The sequence below is a fragment of the Atractosteus spatula genome, chromosome 11 (genome assembly GCF_055471065.1).
Source record: "Atractosteus spatula isolate fAtrSpa1 chromosome 11, fAtrSpa1.hap1, whole genome shotgun sequence".
Classification (NCBI taxonomy): domain Eukaryota; kingdom Metazoa; phylum Chordata; class Actinopteri; order Semionotiformes; family Lepisosteidae; genus Atractosteus; species Atractosteus spatula.
The window spans coordinates 11,054,923-11,073,657 of NC_142716.1; the positions used below are offsets into that span (position 1 = coordinate 11,054,923).

At 37.4% G+C, this 18,735-nt stretch overlaps 1 protein-coding gene across 1 annotated transcript in view; it reads right to left on the reverse strand.

Moving 5' to 3' along the window:
- The window catches only part of fndc7b (fibronectin type III domain containing 7b), a 40,720-nt gene extending 23,558 nt beyond the window's left edge, over window positions 1-17,162 (reverse strand). The window contains exons 1-21 of the mRNA XM_088927614.1: window positions 17,109-17,162; window positions 16,970-16,991; window positions 15,932-16,192; window positions 15,535-15,795; window positions 14,882-15,151; window positions 14,226-14,486; window positions 13,395-13,655; window positions 12,714-12,974; window positions 11,384-11,644; window positions 10,863-11,123; window positions 9,803-10,063; window positions 9,299-9,556; window positions 8,875-9,135; window positions 7,999-8,259; window positions 7,588-7,848; window positions 6,393-6,653; window positions 5,323-5,583; window positions 4,943-5,203; window positions 4,372-4,632; window positions 3,743-4,000; window positions 270-530 (exon numbers count right to left, since the gene is read on the reverse strand). Coding sequence (XP_088783740.1) covers window positions 270-530; window positions 3,743-4,000; window positions 4,372-4,632; window positions 4,943-5,203; window positions 5,323-5,583; window positions 6,393-6,653; window positions 7,588-7,848; window positions 7,999-8,259; window positions 8,875-9,135; window positions 9,299-9,556; window positions 9,803-10,063; window positions 10,863-11,123; window positions 11,384-11,644; window positions 12,714-12,974; window positions 13,395-13,655; window positions 14,226-14,486; window positions 14,882-15,151; window positions 15,535-15,795; window positions 15,932-16,192; window positions 16,970-16,991; window positions 17,109-17,162 — 5,038 coding nt within the window. The remainder of the gene's footprint in view (window positions 1-269; window positions 531-3,742; window positions 4,001-4,371; window positions 4,633-4,942; window positions 5,204-5,322; window positions 5,584-6,392; window positions 6,654-7,587; window positions 7,849-7,998; window positions 8,260-8,874; window positions 9,136-9,298; window positions 9,557-9,802; window positions 10,064-10,862; window positions 11,124-11,383; window positions 11,645-12,713; window positions 12,975-13,394; window positions 13,656-14,225; window positions 14,487-14,881; window positions 15,152-15,534; window positions 15,796-15,931; window positions 16,193-16,969; window positions 16,992-17,108) is intronic.
- Window positions 17,163-18,735: the final 1,573 nt, after the last annotated feature.

Sequence of the window (18,735 nt, forward strand, 5' to 3'; positions counted from 1 at the left end):
GTTTTTACTTTTTACTTTTGACTTATATTTTTACTCATATAATACATACAACAGACTTCATAATCAAAACTGAAAGTTATAACATATGTGATAACTTGGGAAGGATTGGCATGCCTATCCTAAAATATAGGAGCAAAACTGGAGTATAATAATAATTAACAGAGTGCAATAATGGCTTCCAAATTTTAATGGCTATCATTAAAGTCAGGTGTTCTGAAATAACTTTACATAAACATTGTAATTGCATTGTAGCATAGTTATATTTGTACCTGATTGGATTTTATAATCGGAGCCTTTTATGAGGCTGCATTTGACGGATGATGTAGTGACAGCTATGCCATATGTCTGACCACACTCCAGGCCTGTGATGTTGCACTTTGTGTCAGTGGTATTGCACGACGCACGAAAACCATCACTGCCAATGGCCAGTGCAGTGTAAAGGTCAGACCCAACACTCTCGTTCCACTTCACTGATAAAACATCGGTATCACAGTTCAACACGGCTTCGACATTCTCCGGGAGGCATGGTGCTATAAAGAAAAAAAGGAATAGAAACGTTCATTGAAAATGTACAACAATGCAGAAGACCTGCTTTAGTGACTGAATGATATGTGAAGAAATAAAAAATTAAGCAAACAACGTCCTCCCATAGGCTTCCGTTTTTAGGTGCAACTAATTTTAATTTGCCACTTCTGACTGACCAGAAATTATCCAAATAACCAGAAACTATCTGGATACCTTTGTATCCAAGGGTGTTTTCAAATGTTAAATTAATTGGTTAGATAATTGCCGTTTTATACTTCTTAATTAGTATTCACTTGTTAACATTATCTTGTACCATTGTATTTAAATTCTCTATTGTATTTTCTTTTTTTTCATTGCTTTTCTCTTGTAGCATCAAGGCTATGACTTACATATGCTTATATTAAGTGTTTAGAATTTTCAAAATCATCTTTCTGTTTGAAACTGAAAATGAACCTGGCACATCTTAGCTCCTGTGAGCCATTTTCTTAGGAATGCTGGTAAGAAATAAATGATACACCGGATTTCGGATACATGCAGGGACATCATAAATTGGGTCCAATTGACATTTTCATTGATGAACTGCTTACATTCGTGCCTCCTTGACTACAACTCAAGACTGGATTAAGGTCCCTGGCCGCAAACCACTGTGAATAACCTACTGATATGGTTAAGACATTCCAGTAAAGAAGAACTTACTGGGGAACTTACTGGGGATAAAAATTACACCTGATGATATCACGAGCAATCAGGTGTTGTGATTTATGGACTTTAAAAATTGTTGTACAGAAATTTGAGAATCTCAACCTTGAGCTGTTGGAGCTGTTGGGAGATGGCCCATGAAAAGTTCTCCCAATTGTAATTTCGCTGATCAAAGAAATAATTCAGATGGACTTTTCTCAACACTGCTGAATATCATGGAATATTCAGAGCAGCTGCTACAACGATGGACTTGCATACTTTCTGAATTACTTGACTTGCAAACAAACTCAAGCTCTGACTTCTCTTGTGTATGCATTCTAGAAAAGTCTTAGTGTGACACTACCACTTTCCTCTTCTTGCACTACAGGACATCCTTGACACACACTCACCGGAAGAAGACAACAGCTCTGAACTGGAATGCAGCATCCTTTCTCTCTTGAGATGTTCAAACTTCACCTGAACCTAAACCTATGCTACTGCATAAGTCCAAAAGTATATATGTACATATTCACATTGTAATGTTCAAGAATTAACCTTTTGTTTCAAATGAGTATATGTTTGAGAAGTACTAATTCCATATAGTAATTGAACATTACTTATCTTTAGAGTGGGTTTACAGTATATATAACAATGAACATTTACAAGTTGACTAATAACTCAGTTATAGTCATCATACCTTAATCCTGTTATAGACATTATTAGATACTTGTGTATAATGGTAGATTGATTCACAGCACACATATACATCTTCACTATTATATTGGTTATTTTGCACATTTTATTATTTGCATTAATGAAAATCAATGTTGTATTCTTAAAATCCATGTGTCTGTGCTCAAATAAGTTGTGTTTGATGGATTCTTAGTACTCATACTGTAAAAGTACTCTCACAATTTAATCTTCTAGCTTCTAATTGTTCCTGTAAACACAAACCATCATCACTACACTCTGCTGCATTGATTTAAGCCTGTTAGGTATGTCCCCATTATTAACAAGAGTTTGCTCTCAATTTACATAAAAACATATATCTGCGTAAAAACACTGAACAAAAATATTATAATGTACTTTCTAACATAAATGACAGAAGAAAATTCCAGAATATACTTAAGTTAGTTAATTCATACTACGTAAAGAAAATAATATTTGTTGGGTACATTCATGTGCAAAAAAGTGTATGATTTCTCTAAGTGAAAATGCATTTTCCCAACCAACGACTGCAAGGCATTTAAACTCAGCTGCTGTACATGATTAATTAACATTACCTACTTTTCAGCACACCATGCATAATAAAAACAAGAGTGAAGCAAACCAAACATAAAAAATAACTGTATTACAGTAACTGAGAAATATGTAAAAATTGTATTTTCCTTACACTTTTGCATTTATACAAGGCTTTCCATCTCAAAGCTCTCTACCAAAGCATAACCAAAGAGGAACTTTAGAAAGACAGAAAATTGAGCCTTGTGGTGTGACTCCTGGTTAGCTGAGTCTCGCAAGGAGACTTTTGATTGGTACAGTCTCACAGTGAGACTGCAGGGTTCTAGTCTCATGGGGAGCCTTCAGGTTATTAAAAAGGTTATTGAGAACAGAGGAAAGCTCTGAAAAGAATTAGCCTTGGTTGTTGCCATGTCGGCCCCCAGGTAGGGTAATGAAAACGCCAGAGGGAGTCTGGTCAAACGGGATTGACCAAATCAAGTAAACTTCCACTGCTACTGCTCATAAGGGACAAGAAGGTGATAGGCATGCCAGTGATGGACCAATCAGAGGTTAAAAATTTTAAGAGAAGCGAAGTTGGCCCAGTACCATTAATTCGGGTTATATAAAAGGGGGTTAATGTGATTCTCTAAACTTGGCCACACTACAAAACAAGGGGGATCTATCAGAAAGCCTAAAATAGAATTTAGCTATGAGTCTCAGGTTAACATCCTAACTCTTAGGAATTTTATTGTGCTACTATAGTACCTTTAATGACTGAGCAGTCAGATCTTCAATATCTCATACAAAGTATCTAAAACTCCTGCAGAACAGAGTTCCTTGTTACAGTACTGAGGTATTGTTTTGAAAATGTTGGTAGAGAGAGAAATGCATCATCTTCTGTTTACCACTACTGCATACAGCAAATCCTTGTTTTTCCTTGGTCTTTCCTGGTCTTGTTTAGATTCTGAGATCTAATGAAATCAGTTCACACGGTGGTTAGATTAAGTCTTGCACCTTTCAATGTCACTGATTACTTAAAACAATAGTTTTGATGCTCCATAGGGATTTTGCTTTTTCTTAGTTTAGCTAATAACTCAATTACTTTCTAAGTCCTGTTGGAAGTCTATCGTCTTTCTGAAATTATTTACAGACAGTTTTCTATAAGATCAAGACTATTTGCAAAATTAAATTCATTTACAAAAAATAAAACATTAAAAATGTAATTGAACACTGAAATGTCAGAATAAAATCAAATGAAATTTAAATCTAAAATAATTTTACTCCGAGAATGATATTTAAAGTCTTCATTGTCATTTATTACCTGATTCAACCTGAATGCTTGACTCTAGAGAGCTGTTGCATGTGGCAGAGGTGGATATTACAGTGACTGTATATGAACGCCCACAGTCCATCTTAACTACACAGGAAGTGCTGTTGGTGGTGCAGGAGGTCTTGTGCCCATGGGATCCTTCAGCTATGGCTGTGTAGGATATCACGCCCTCACTCCTGTCCCAGGAGATCACTCCTTTATTGCTTCCACAATCCACATTTGCACCTACATTTCTAGGTGGACATGGTGCTGTAGATATAAAATTAGGAAGAGTTCATCAACACACAAAGCTATTACACAATTCCAGTTGCTACAGCAGCTGGTGGATTAACTGAAATCTTCAACACATCGATTACAAATGCCAAAAAGAACACTGGATTAATGTTTTCTATTTACCAAAGTTTTCTAATTCTATCCACTGGAAACATACCATCAATTATTTAGTTTGCAATTTGTGATTGACAGATTTTATATCATGCATACACCTTTATTTACTTCATACAAATTTCATTTATTCTTCTTCATGAACATTTCAATGAACAGACAGTAAACAAATTACTTTCAATTTAAAATGTGTAGATGTGTTATCAGTGTTAGTATATCTTAAATTCAGCAGCTACCTGTGTTCAATTCCAGAGAGTTGCTCAGGCTGCTGTTGCATGTTCCATCCAGAGATGTAACTCTAAAGGAATAATGCTGCCCACACTGCAGTCCAGAGAGATAGTAAGAGGTGTCCATTGTCATGTAGGTGGTAATGGTGCCATCCAGACTTTTAGAAGACAAAAAGTAGGACTTTGCTCCAGCAATTCCATCCCACATGAATGACATAATATTTTGGGCACAGAAGACCTGTCCATCCAGATTCTTTGGAGGACATGGTGCTGAAGAAACAATGAGTAAAGAAATAAGATAAACTGCACTTGACTCAACTCTTATAGTGCTACTGAGAACAAATAAGTTAACAAAATTCCATTACTCAATATTGTATGGAAAGAAAGTTTTAGAAAAATATGAAAACTGCATGAAATCAGTCCTTGACTCTATAGGTTAGAAACCATTAAATATAATTGAGTTTCCTGTGTGACAAACATGTTTCACATGTTTTGTGAAATAGAATTCTTTATTTACACATTTTTTAGCATATGATACTAGGTCACAACCTCTGTACTGCAAAAACAGAATTTGGGTTACCTGTTTTAATCTTAAAGCCAGAGCTTGGTGCACTGCTGCAGTTTCTCTCTCGTGCTACAACAGTGATTGTATATGATTCTCCACAGTGGAGGTCTGTGAAAGAACAATTGGCTCTACTGGAATTGCACATATGAGTATGTCCATCCTGGCCAGTGGCAGTGGCAAAATACATCTCTACTTGTGGATCAAAGGCCCAGGACACAGAACCAATATTGGTGTAACAATCAAGTCTGCCGTCAACATTCGAAGGGGGGCAAGGACCTGCAAAACAAGGTCATAATTTTGAGAATTGCCAGGGTAAAGCTCTAAACAAAGACAGATCTTTAAAGCCTGTAAGTACTTTAACTTTTGCTTGTAAGATTTCAAGTTCTGAGCTGTACCTGCATTGAACCTGAAAGTGCTGCTTTGGAATCCTGCACAGTTGTCCCTTAGGGGTATTACTGTGATATCATACATCACTCCACACTGTAGGTGAGAGATGTAACAGTTTGTGTTGTTAGAACTGCAAGATGTAGTGTGTCCATTCCACCCCTGAGCAGTCACAGTGTAGGACTCTGCGCCAGCACTAGAATCCCATGATACAACGGCAGTATTGTTTGCACACACCAGAGAAGCTTGTACATTGTGTGGAGCACAGGGAGCTTAAAAGAGAAACAAAGAAAAAGCAGATTCCTTTAAGATGGTAGTCTATATTGTGATAAAGCAGTCAACAATTTGCATGCACTGAAATGACACCTTGGTAATGAATGCCAAAGAATGATGCAAGAAGGGCAAAAATGACATATTTAATTAATGAACACAAATAAAATCTAATCCAGTTCTACTTACTGTAATACTACTATGCCTCAATAAAAACACTGAAAGACTGCATTATATAAAAATAATATTGTCTGAAAATTGTCTGAATCCATTCATCCAATTTCTATCCTCTTCTTCCAATTCAGGGTCGCAGGGGAGCCAGAGCCTTTCCTGGCAAGCAACAGGCTCAAGGCAGGGTACACCCTGGATGGGATACCTTTCCATAGCAAGGTAGACACAAACATGCACACACACACACACCTAGAGCCAATTCTTCAAGAAGCCTATTAACCTACCTGTCTGACTGTGGGAGGAACCCAGACAGCACCTGAAGGAAACCCACACAAACACCCAGGACCCAAGAGCTGCCAATAATGCTAACCACTGTCACTTATCAGGTTTGCAATTAGTGATTGGCTGCTGGATAAGTCACAGACTTCAATAAGTAATAGCCTAGCTCTCTATATTTGCAGAATTCAAGTAATCAGGTGACACATTACATGGTCAATCCATTCTATTAATTCAAAGAACACAGGAGTCTGCATGTTTTCAGCGGCAACAATATAGTGAGCACATTACGAGACATAACTGAACAATGCAGTGTATGCTGTAAGGAAGACACATCATATTTTCCCGAAAAGCCCAAGCCCACCTGTTTCTAAAACGAGACTTGTTTGTGATGAGCTGTTAGATTTGCCGTTATCCGCCAGCACTGTTACATTGTACAGCTGCCCACAGTCTAGTAGGCTGAGCCGACAGAAAGTGTCACTGGTCTGGCAGGAAGCTAGATGACTGTTCTTTCCCTCCGCTAGAGCTGTGTAGTTCTTTGCTCCTATGCTGGTCTCCCAGGACACAAAGGCAATATTGGAGGCACAGTCAAAGTTAAGGTTTAGATTCTGTGGCTCACAAGGGGCTGTTAAAACAAGAAAAAAATACTAACTTTAAAACAAACATCAAGAACAGAAAGAAGGAAAAAACACAGGCAAAACAATTAACAGCAGTAAAAAGGTATTAAAATAGAACTTGTTATTTCAATTTAGTTTACAATATTAATTAAAAACAGCCAATGCTTAGTTTTAGAAATAGGCTATAAACTACATATTAACATATAAATGCATATATATACATATATACATCTAAATGTTTTTCTGATTTGTTTCAGTACTAAATGCCAAATATACTATGTTTTATAATGTGAATGATATTATTAGATATTTATAGCTGAAAAACTGGCATCGATACTAGCTTCATTTTTTTAGTAGTAAAGAACTAACACATGCCTAACTTACACACTTATAGTTTGACCACAAAATACATCAGACTCAAATCAAGTCAAACTGCTGCATTGAGTTAAATGATGTAAGTACATTAAACTTAATTGAACCTGTTTAAAGTTGGCATAACGCTGTTTGCTCTTTGGTGTTGTGTAAATACAGGTTTTACTGCCTTTTTAATCAAGCCCAAGTCATTGAAGAGGCACTGGAGTGTGTAAACTATATGTTTTGTAGGTGAAGACAGGAGGGTAGGGAGAAGTAGGGTGTTTTCTGATCAAATTTCTTAGTCATTAATCACTGAAACCACACCTATTGTCACCCACTCATCGCTTTAAAAATAAAATAAATATGTTCTTCAAGTAAAACAATCCCGATCCATGACTTGAGTAGACTTGGCAGCACTGGTTATGACCTCTTATGTGGATTTTTTCTTATATTTGTTTCTGGTAAAAAGCCAGGTTCTACCCAGCGAACTACAGACTAATTCAAACTGGTACTTGGTTAATTATCCTAGAAATGGCCCCATTCCTTTCTTTGCACAAATTCCCAAATCTTGCACAACAGTTCTAGCACCTGTTAATAAAGATGCAGGGTAGCTCTGGGTGCTGTTGCACTGGTCATTTCCAGCAGACACAGTAATGTCGTACTGTTCAGCACATTTCAGGTTGCCAAATGTGCAGGTCAAGTTTGCTGTGGAGCAGGTTTCCATATAGCTGTCCGGCCCAGTCACCACAGCTATGTAGACCGTTGCTCCTGAAGTGTTACTCCACGACGCCACAAGGAAGTTGCCGGTGTGGTCTAAATCACCTCTCACATTCTGGGGAATGCATGGCACTAAGAAAAAAACAACACAATAATAAAATCCCATTTAGCATGCCAAATGATACATAACAAGGCAAAGGTCTACTTTATAAGTGCCATGCATGCCTTTGGCATTAAATATGTATTCCTATGCTATTCTCTATTGAATTAATTTATACCAACCTGTTTCTACAGTGGTAGTGATGCTATTTGGGCTGCTGCAGTTCTTGTTATATGCTTTCACTGTGGCTGTGTACTGGCGTCCACACTGCAGCTGTCTGAAATTGCAGCTGGTATCGGTAGTAATGCAAGAGTGCGCCGACCCATTGGGGCCCTGCACTGCGGCAGTGTAATTCAGAGCTGTTGAACTAGGGTCCCAGTAGAGCAGCAGGATGTTAGAATTACAGTAAAGGATTTTCTCAACATTCTTTGGAGCACAGGGAGCTGGAACAATAAACATATGATTAGCACTCCGATGATCAAATACAGTTCAGACAAAGCCATTCCGCCCACTCCCATCAACTTGAATTTAAGTATAGGGATTATTTTTTTAATGTACATTTTTGTATTTTTATGTTAAAACAATAATTTAATTAAAACATCTTGACCCTCAGCAAAACTTTCTATACTTCCCAGGAATTCCAGGTATGCGTGGGGAAAAACCATGCTGCCCAGACCTTACCGCCCACTAGGGTTAATCATCTCTTGACGGGATGCAAACTTTACAGGAGAACAAAAAGTAAATGGAGGAACAACATGTCTCTCATTTACATCGCTGCAATCCTGCCGGGAGGTAGCAGGAGTCACTGTTTCATTAAGAGGCCCAGAGAACTCTGATTAACTAACCACAATCTTTTACTGGCAGTGCTCTGACAATTGGAGTTTGGGGGATCTCAGTTATAGTAAGATAGTGAACTCACCACATCTGGGACATCAAAGTGGTGACAGAAGACATGATACTCCCGATACCCCCGAAAGGAGTGCCAGGACTAAATAATATAAGGGTTATGTATTAAGAGCAAAAAGCATCTAAAATTCACTGAAAGTATTACTCATTACCTGTTTCTTGTTTGTATGGTAGACTCTCATTACTGTCACAATGTCCATCTGTTGCTATAACAGTGAATGTATACTCCTGACCACAGTGAAGGTCCCTTAATTGGCAGTTAGGTTTGGTGCTGTTACATGATGAAGTGTGTCCGCTAGTTCCAACAGCTCTGACTCTGTAGGCTTTTGCATTCTTGCTGGGATCCCAGGAAATGAAGGCTGTGTTGTTTGTACAGTCTATCCAGCCTTCAACATTTACTGGAGGGCAAGGAGCTGTAAGTGGAGGAATATTAAAGGTAATTCATTTATCCTTTGAAGAGGATTTTGAAAATTCTGAGACTTTTGTGAGCTTCATCAGTTTGCATCAGCCCTTCACACAAAACATTTAACCTACAAATCGGAACCACAAACCAATATTACGGATAGAGCTCCGTACCTGTCTGGAAGTTGAATATTGGGCTTGGAAGGCTTGTACAATTGTCTGATGCAGTCACTGCCACAGTGTAGTTCTCACTACAGAGTAGGTTTGGGATGCTGCAAGCAGTGTTATTAGAGGTACATTTGGCTTTGTGTCCGGTTTCTCCCACTGCTGAGGCTCTGTAGTATTTGGCGCCTTTGCCTTCCTCCCAGCTTATCACTGCTGTGTTCCCAGAACAGCTAAGCTCTGCCGTAACATTCTGAGGGACACACGGAGCTAAGAGCACAAAAAACCCTGTTAGGTGTAGTTATTGTTCCTGTGATTAGAATTTCTCAAACTGAAAACATGGAATTTAAGGACACACATTATTTTGGCCTTACAGCAAGATCATGCTAGCTGAATGGAAAATTGACTCATATTTTAAATAGCACTTAACGGCAAAATATTGAAGAGTAGGTAATTGTTGTTGTGATACAGATCTAAAAAAATATTATATCAGATCAAGGCAGATGATGTGCCTACCTCCTTGAACAATTACATCTCTGCTTGGCAAACTTTGGCATGTGCCATTCAATGACATCACCACAACAGTATAGGACTGCCCACACTCCAGATCCCTGACTTCACAGTTTGTTTCAGTGGAGCTGCAATATTTACTCTCCCCATTTCCAGCAGCCACTATGGTTGTGTAGCTCTCAGCCCCAGTTTCAATATCCCAATCCACCATCATGGTTCCCATTCCACAGTTCACATACGTTTTAACATTTTGAGGACCACAAGGAACTAAGAGAAAGAGGAAAGAACATAAAAAATCATTTTATTTATCTGCTGATTATTGACATGGCCATCCAGCCATAAAATAATATTTTTTTAAAGAAAGAAGAACCATTGATAAACATTTGTAACTGCTATAGGACAGAGTTAACAGTAGATGTATAATGTTTTTTTGCCTTTGTATCCTTATGTAGCATTTATATAGTACAGTAATAGGTTGCAGCAATTAAACATTTTGTCTTGCATTTTTAATTACATTACTCTATAATTTTTCTGTTAAAGTTTTTCCTTCTTTTTAACATAACCCTATGTTGATTTTTAACTGACAGGTTGCTTAAACCTATATTTGAGAATTAAAATTACTAAATGGCATGGTTTCTTTTCACACAAACTAAGATGTATGATCTATAGTCAAAGGTTTTATGATAGAACCAAATCCTAGTGGTGGCTTTGTGTAATATGTTCACTCTAACTGAACATATTTGGGAAGTGACTGACCGACTATTCCATGCATATTGAGCTGTGATTTGTTTTAAAGTTCAGAGGTATTTATTTATACCAATAAGCATTTTAGGTGTCCGGTTATTTATAAAGACAACTGCCATGGAAGATAGTTTGCATAACTTAGCTTTTCTTGAGCTCTTTCAGTTTGTTTTGTCTTCTTATTTACCTGCACTGCACATCATTAAAAAAGTATAGTTTTTGGGCTGGATTGCTCTCTTTGTGTTCGATGCCTGAGACCAGCCTAAGAGGCTCGCTATCTGAATGTAGTGTCCCTGGCAGTGTTGCACTATACATCCATACACACCTGAATTCATCTTAATGGCTTTTGATGGTGGACTTGCACACTTCCCATTATGCTGGATTACAAAGACTGAATACACTTGCCCACATTTCAGTCCAGAAATGTAACAGTTGTTGCTGAGTGTGCTGCAGTTAAGGGTACTCCCACTTTTGTCTTCAATCATAGCTGTATAGGTATTGCGTCCCTGAATATTTTGCCATATTATCAAAACATGATTTGCAGCACAGTCAAGGAATACCTCAACAGATTCAGGAGAACATGGTGCTAGAAAATAAAACAACACAAACAAGCTCAAGAAAAAAATAATACAGTTCCAGCATCTGAACCAGATATATTGCTTGCCAGGAACTAGGGACATCAGGGGCAGATAAATAAGAAGGTACAGTCTACATCATATACTTACTCTCATGTAATGATTTTAGCGAAATTGGGAGCAGATAATAGGAGAGAAAATAGTTTTTTTTAAAAATGGTGTTTTAAAATTATATGCCTAAACAGAAGATTTACTGGTATAAGGAAATTACCTGTTTCAACTGTTATACGGGAACTCTCTGAGCTATTGCACACGAGGTTGGTTGCTATGACAAAGACAGAGTAGGAGTGGCCGCACCTCAGATTCTTGATTTGGCACTGTGTGCTAGTATCTTTGCAGTTATACTGGTTGCCTTCAGAATCCTCCGCAGTGGTTATGTAGAACAGAGCTCCTCTGCTGTAGTCCCAGCTCACAGAGAAAGAGTTGGAACTGCAGTCAGAATCTACAGTGACATTTCTAGGTGTACAGGGCACTGGAAGAGAAAACATTCCGCTGTTTTAAAATGATCCCACTCTGATTGTTGGAAATAATTTTGTTTTTTAACCCCATTAGCTACTGATAAAAAGACAACTCATTCATACAAGTTTTCTTTGTTAATCCACAAAGGGTACAAATTCACTAATCACTCCAGGATCGACAAACTGTTTTGACAACGTTTAGAAGAAAATGGCAAAACCGATATCCACTTCATTTTTTGCTACCATACAAGGGAAAGTAAAGTATTCCGAACCAAAACTGGTATTTTTGTCCAAATGTTATTGCTTTGAATCTGTATTTTTAATATGGATTCAATACTTCAATTCTTTTAGACATCTTTGTGCCCAAGACACAAAGAGCAACTAAATATACATTTGTAGATGACAGCTGCCTTTAAGAAATGCAAGATTTTTACAGATCAGAAAACAGGTACTCATATTTCAGAGGCATCAAATGGAAAAAGAGACCTTTTGGCTTTGAAACAGAATTGATTTATATTCCTACTTCAGGCTAGACTAGAACAGGGTGCCATTGCAGCCTGTATAAAACATTTCATGAGACACCCTTGCAAACTGAAAAAAACTAAGTGCAGCTGATTTTTTCCATGAATATATTAAAGAGCACTATGCAATAAATTCAGTGAAAAAAATCTGGCTTCAATGGACACTACTCTTGCTTCAGCATAGAGGTGTGGTGGTTAGCACTGCCGTTTCAGCTCGAAGATTCTGAATTCAATTGCAGCTGGAAGCTCTGATATGTGCATTTTCTCCCTTTGTTTGTGGGTAAGTGGATGTGAATGCTCTGGTTTTTCTCCACCTCCCAAACACATACTGGATAGCTCAACCTTTAACTGTCCATTGTATGAGGAAAGAAGCTGGACATCTATATCAGCGGTGTTTTAAATGCCTTTCTGCTCTGCACTTGGATTCTAGTATTGGTCTTTCTGATACTGTTGTCCCAATTCACAGCTAAGTGCCAGTTTGGTGTAGCTTCAATTCAGAAATATTGCTACTGTAGTGAGGGGCCTGCCTGCTATTATAACAGATCCAAAGATACACATTTACCTGTTTCTGCCACTTCTCCAAGAGCGTTGTCACTGATGCAGTCATCATTTGAGGCTGTGATCCAAACACTGAGACTCTCGCCACACCGCACACCAGACAGAGCACAGCTGGTTGTGAAGGAGCTGCAGTTGTAGCGGACTCCTGTGTTACCCTTGGCCTCAACTGTGTAGGACAGGGCACCTGCAGCAGGCTCCCAGCTTACAATCAGTATATCAGACAGGCATTCTCCTATGGTTTTCACATTCTTTGGGTCACAAGGTGCTGAAATGCACAAAAACACATGACTGAGTCTCCCTGAGAAAAAGCACTTTTTCTACAAATTAGGTTTCTCTTCAAAAATAGCAGCCACCATATAGCACATGTAAAATAGACTTTTCATTGTAAGAATAGATGTACGAATAGGCAACTGAACTCTGATCTTTTTTATACTGTTTTCAATCCAGACAATGGTTTTCTTGTAATTCCCTTAAAAAGGAAACTGCATTTTTCATTGATTGATTTGAATTAGCTCTGCAGTGCTGTGCTGGAAACATTTTTCTTCCCATTAGAGGAAGAACATTTGGAAGGTGGCATGGAATGATAACAGTATTTGATACATGCAAACTGTTCTCTCTCATTAAACGAGCAGATTTGCTATTGGCATCTTCCTCTCTCAGTCCCGCCAGTCTCACGATCAATTACCAGTTCGAGTTCGGGCTGGGGCACTGATCCTGCTGCTGCATTCCCCATTTACAGAGTACACAGTGAACTGGTATCCCAGGCCACAACCAGTGTTGGTGAAAAAGCACGATGTGTCTGTGGTCCTGCACTCTGTGACCTCTCCATTGGAGTCCATGGCCTTGGCAACATAGTACATGGTGTTGGCTGTTGGGTCCCAGGAGAAAATGATGACATTGCTGTAGCAGTCCCGGAAAATCCCCAAATTGGTAGGTGCACATGGAACTGAAAAAACAAATCAGAAGGGAAAGTCATCGGTCTTTGGTTTGTTGACAAGGATGTCTTAAAACTGGTTCTCAGTCTTAAACATGTGGCTTTATTCAAGGGGGCTAACTTGAGGGCAGGGAACATGCAGAAAATATGAATCATGACATGAATAAATTGCAACGTGTCATCATTGTCATTAGGGTTTTATAGAAAATGAGTGCCAGTCCAACGTGTTTCTGTGTCACACCTGTAGAGCTGGTGGAAAACACCTTCAATAGGAGATGCTACTGTCAAATAAGGGGCTTACTCTTGTTTCTCTTAGATATGGTTAGTTCTATTACAACTAGTAAAGTCAACATTCACTTATAATCTACCAGAGCAGTCTCAAGCCAGTGAAGTACTCTTGAAGCACTTGAGTAGTGTTCACAAGGCATCAGTGCTGCCATCAAGGAAATTACTTCAACACAATACAAATGCATTCACGAAACAAGCACAGCACGTAAACTATAACTGCATTGTATGTAGAATAATCTGTGATTACTCAGGTATGTTAAAAAGTTATTTTGATTTAGTGAACATCATCAGTACCTGTCTCAAAGATGGCGGTTGCATTAGAGGAACTCTCACAGCTGCCAGAGATAGCAGTGACACTCACTGTGTATCTCTGCCCACACTGTACCCCAGTAATCTGGCAGCTGGTTGATGTGGCAGAGCAGGAAAGTGTGGTGCCATTGCGAGGAGTAGCAACAGCCCTGTAGGATGATGCACCAAAAGTGTTACCCCAGTTTATAGTCACCAGACCACTGGCACAGCTGTAGTTTGTCGTAATGGCTGCCACTGGATTTAAACCTGAAAAAAATTAATGTGAAGAAAAACTTCTAATCTGGATTGAACATAAATAAATAGTAGCTTTTTAAATTGAATTATAGAAGACCGACTCTCAAAAGTTCATAATTAAACTGTTACCAATACAGCTTTTATACACATGCGGTGTATACACGTTTTGAGATTCGGTTCTCAAAGTGGAATGCTCGAATCTAAACTGCTAATCACAATTTCACGAAAATTTAATTTTAGTTTTATTATAAATGCATCATCTTACATTGATGTTTGAGCCATGCAATGTAACATGGTAGTAAACCATATCCTAGAGATAAAAATACAAATTCGGTGTCCTTAAAAATCCGAATGATCAAATAATTAGTAATTCAGTTTACGTCAGTTACTGCATATTATTTACTTACTTCCAGTCATATACCGGACAAAGGTTTGCTCTCCAAACACTAAAAAGTTGTTGGAAGAACCTATTCCAAATAGGTACTTGGTGCAAGGCAAGAGATTGTTGATTTGCAAGGAAGTGGAAGACGTTTTCTTTACAACAGGGTTGCTTTTAACGGTTTCATTCTCATAAATGAAAACTCCGTACTCCAGAACTTTGTCTACTGGCTGCCAACTCAAGAGGGCGCTGTTTGGGCCAGCCTGTTGAACAGTCACTCCCACTGGAGGCTGCACCACTGTGGGAGGAAAGATTAAGATCTGATTTAGAGGAACCTTAAAGCTGAATCAAGCTTTCAAACTTGCTTCACTAACTAGATTATTTATTTCTAACTAAAAATGTAAAAAATGCCGTGATTATAACATGACCCCCCAAACTCCATAAAATCTCTTAAAAATGCTTTATGTCAAGTGGAAAGTGCTTCCTATTATATAATTTGGACATGGTTTTGTTTAGTCGTTAAGAATGAGATGGGTCCTCTCCTATGTGTAAAGTGCTCTGTGATCATTTTGGATGAAAAACTGATGGGGGTTCGAACAGGCAGGAGGTGATATATAAGCCATATCAGCTTGGTGAAAGTCATTTTTTATACAAAAGTCCTTTAGTAAAAAATACACTTACGTGTTGTGACCGTTCGTACTTTGCCGGGAGCTCCCAAACCAGCCGAATTTGCAGAATAAATATATAAATTATAAGTTGTTGACGGCTGTAAATTGCTTATCTCTCCGTTTAGGGTAGTAAATGACATGTTAACTTTTTGCACGGATGATGTAGCTTCAGCAATCAAGAAGTATTGACTTGCCCCGGTCGCGTTGGACCACTGCGCTCTGATTGTGGAACTGGAGACCGATTCCGAAGAGATTATTTGAGATGTGGCAGGGACTAAAAGAAAAGATCAATTGTCAAGAAATTACAGATTAATTTCGTGAGGAAATGTTTATTTAATTAATGAACAAAAGGTACTCATAACGCCAAAGAATGAAATTAGTTTCGAAAAAATGATGAGATGGAGCATTACCTGTTGTGGCCAATTTTGAGGTAGAGTTGATTATGTAGTAAAACTGGAAGGCTTTGACTGTCACATTATATAAAGTTCCGGGTCTGACACCTTCAACCAGCTTTGTTGTGGTGGATGCAGGTAACATAACAACGATCGGTGCGACATTGAAAACATTGTCTATCCTTATATCCAAAAGGTAGTTTGTAGCACCGCGGCATAATGTCCATTTTACATTCAGCTGGGACGCGGAGGGAGATGTTATCTCCACAATCCTGAAATCTGTAAGAGAAAGAAACCCCAAAATCCATTTACGCAATAATAAGATTATTAGTAATTAGTAATTATCCCTATTATTAGGGAGGGTATATTGCAATGTAATACAGTACGAATTTGAAAAAGTCGACTCAAAATCCTGGAAATTGTATTTTTTTTATCTCAGACAAGCATTATTGGTAGTGTTCGTATTAATGGCAGTAGTAATATTTTGTGTTGAACAAATTTGCTCCAATTTATTGCCAATATTTCTAAATTGCTCAAATAATTTTGATAGGCTTTGAAAAATCTTATTGCGTCTTGTTGAAGATATAGTATATTCATAGACATAGTGTCTAAACTTCCTAAATTTAATACATTCGTAAATTAACGCAATATGCACAGTATGCATAAAGAAAAGCAAGTTTTTCAAATGCCTCCATTTGGCTTAATTTCATCTCTGTATTAATTTACCACAAGGTGTCACCCTTTATATATTACTGTATAACGTACAATTCTCTTATTACTTATAAAGACCCGAAAAACATTTCATTTACGAATATAAACTGCGGCTTTGAACCTACGATAAAGATTCTATTTTCCTATTAATCATTAGTTATCATAAATACAGCTTGAGGAAGGTTGGTGTTTATCTGTTATGGAGTTTATTAGTATTGTATATGTATCGTATTTGTACGGATTAACCGTAAACGCCTTAAATCTGAGATAAATATTACATATTTTATTAATGTAATGCATTCAATAGCATAAACAGCCTTTTATGTCATTAAATATCACACTTACCACTTTGCTGGCCAAATGAAATCTGAAATGAAACAAAAGTATAGGTCAAAAGTGAGTATTTATTTTTAAAACCATTTAAAATCGTTAAATAATTAATATATGTAATTTTGTTTCTCTACAAATATGAAATTATATTTACCTGAATCAGAGACACAAAAAATAAAGGGAAACCTAATGTACCCAGCAATCCCATCTTTAACAATGACTTCGGATTTCAATAAGTTGCATACAAGAGAGTCGAAGACAAAAAGATGAACTGGATTCTTTTAATAAGTTGTTATTCAGGTACTCCTGCAATTTCGGAACCAATCACTGCTCTGGAAATGAGGACAGTTACCCTACAGGTGTTACAAGAAGAACAGAGCCCACGAAGATCTTTTCTTTTCATGCAGTAGGACCTCCCAGGATTTATATCAGCCTGGGCAATTCGAGAGTCAGCGAACATTTAAATTTTATAACAAATATTTACTTTTGTTTTCATTTCTTGCTTGACAGTTATTAATATTTATGGATTAGGATGTCAGTTTGCAACCCGTGTTACGTATTACACAAAACGAATTGTTAATTGTAACAAATTGCTAACTTTTCTAACTCAACGCAATTTGGAGGGAACACTTATCAACATATTTTCATTTAAAAATATTACAGTTGTTGCCATTTGTTATGTCAAGCCCTCTGTAGTGAGTCAAGAGAGCTCCTTTTATATGAAATGTTATATTTATGTGCATAAATAATTACTGTAGTGGGAAATTGTAGGGGGTAGGCCCTGTGATGGACTGGCGACCCATCCTGGGTTATGTGCCCTTCTTTCGTTTAACACCATGGAAACCAGAATAAGCTCTGGATCTGTGCATCAATGTGGTTAGAATACTGTACTGCCTATATTTAAATAATTGTTTTAAATTGAGGACACAGGACATAAAAATCATTCAAAGAAATTACTACTCTAGATGCAAATTATCAGGAAAACGTTGAATGTTTTAGTTTGTGACCTATGAAGTGTGGTATCATTTTTGCTAAAAGTGTTTCATACACTGAAACAGACATTTCAGACAACGCTTGTATTGAATACTTTGTGCATTAATGTATATAAAGGTGTTTCTATAGGTAGGGTCACTGTTATTATTTCTTTTGTTTTCCTTATTAAGTTCACTTAAACTCACACAAAGTGAGATTGTTACCAGTGCATTTTTAATACAGAAAAAATAACAGAACTCACTCCCAGAATCCACAGTTTACATCACTGCAAACCCCAGAACACAGGGCTCAGTCCAGAACTGAAGCAATCAAATTCACCAATGATAGAAGCTGTGGTCTGTATATTCAGTGGGAATACTCATGATGACAATATTTTAGTTGCAGTGGTAACAAGACATTGAAGAACACTATAATGTCTTGCGTTCATCACCTTAAAGAATTCTTTGCTATGGGAATACAAACACCCATTGTAAAATTATGTTGAAAAATAGATGTCATGATCATGAAAAAGAAAGAATATATAATCACAGCCATTTGTACATTTGCTTATTTAAATATTTTTTAAAATGTATGCAGTAGATGATGAAAATTGATTAAAACAATATGGTCACATAATAATACAATTAATAATAATATAAAATATAATATAAAATATTTTGAAATCTGTTTTTGATACCATCTTCCATTGCTGTAAATATTTATTGTTTTGTTTTGACAGGAATATTATATTGAAATAGAAAAAATAATTTCAGGATTTACTATCACTTTGGTGTATGAACTCAAGAGTA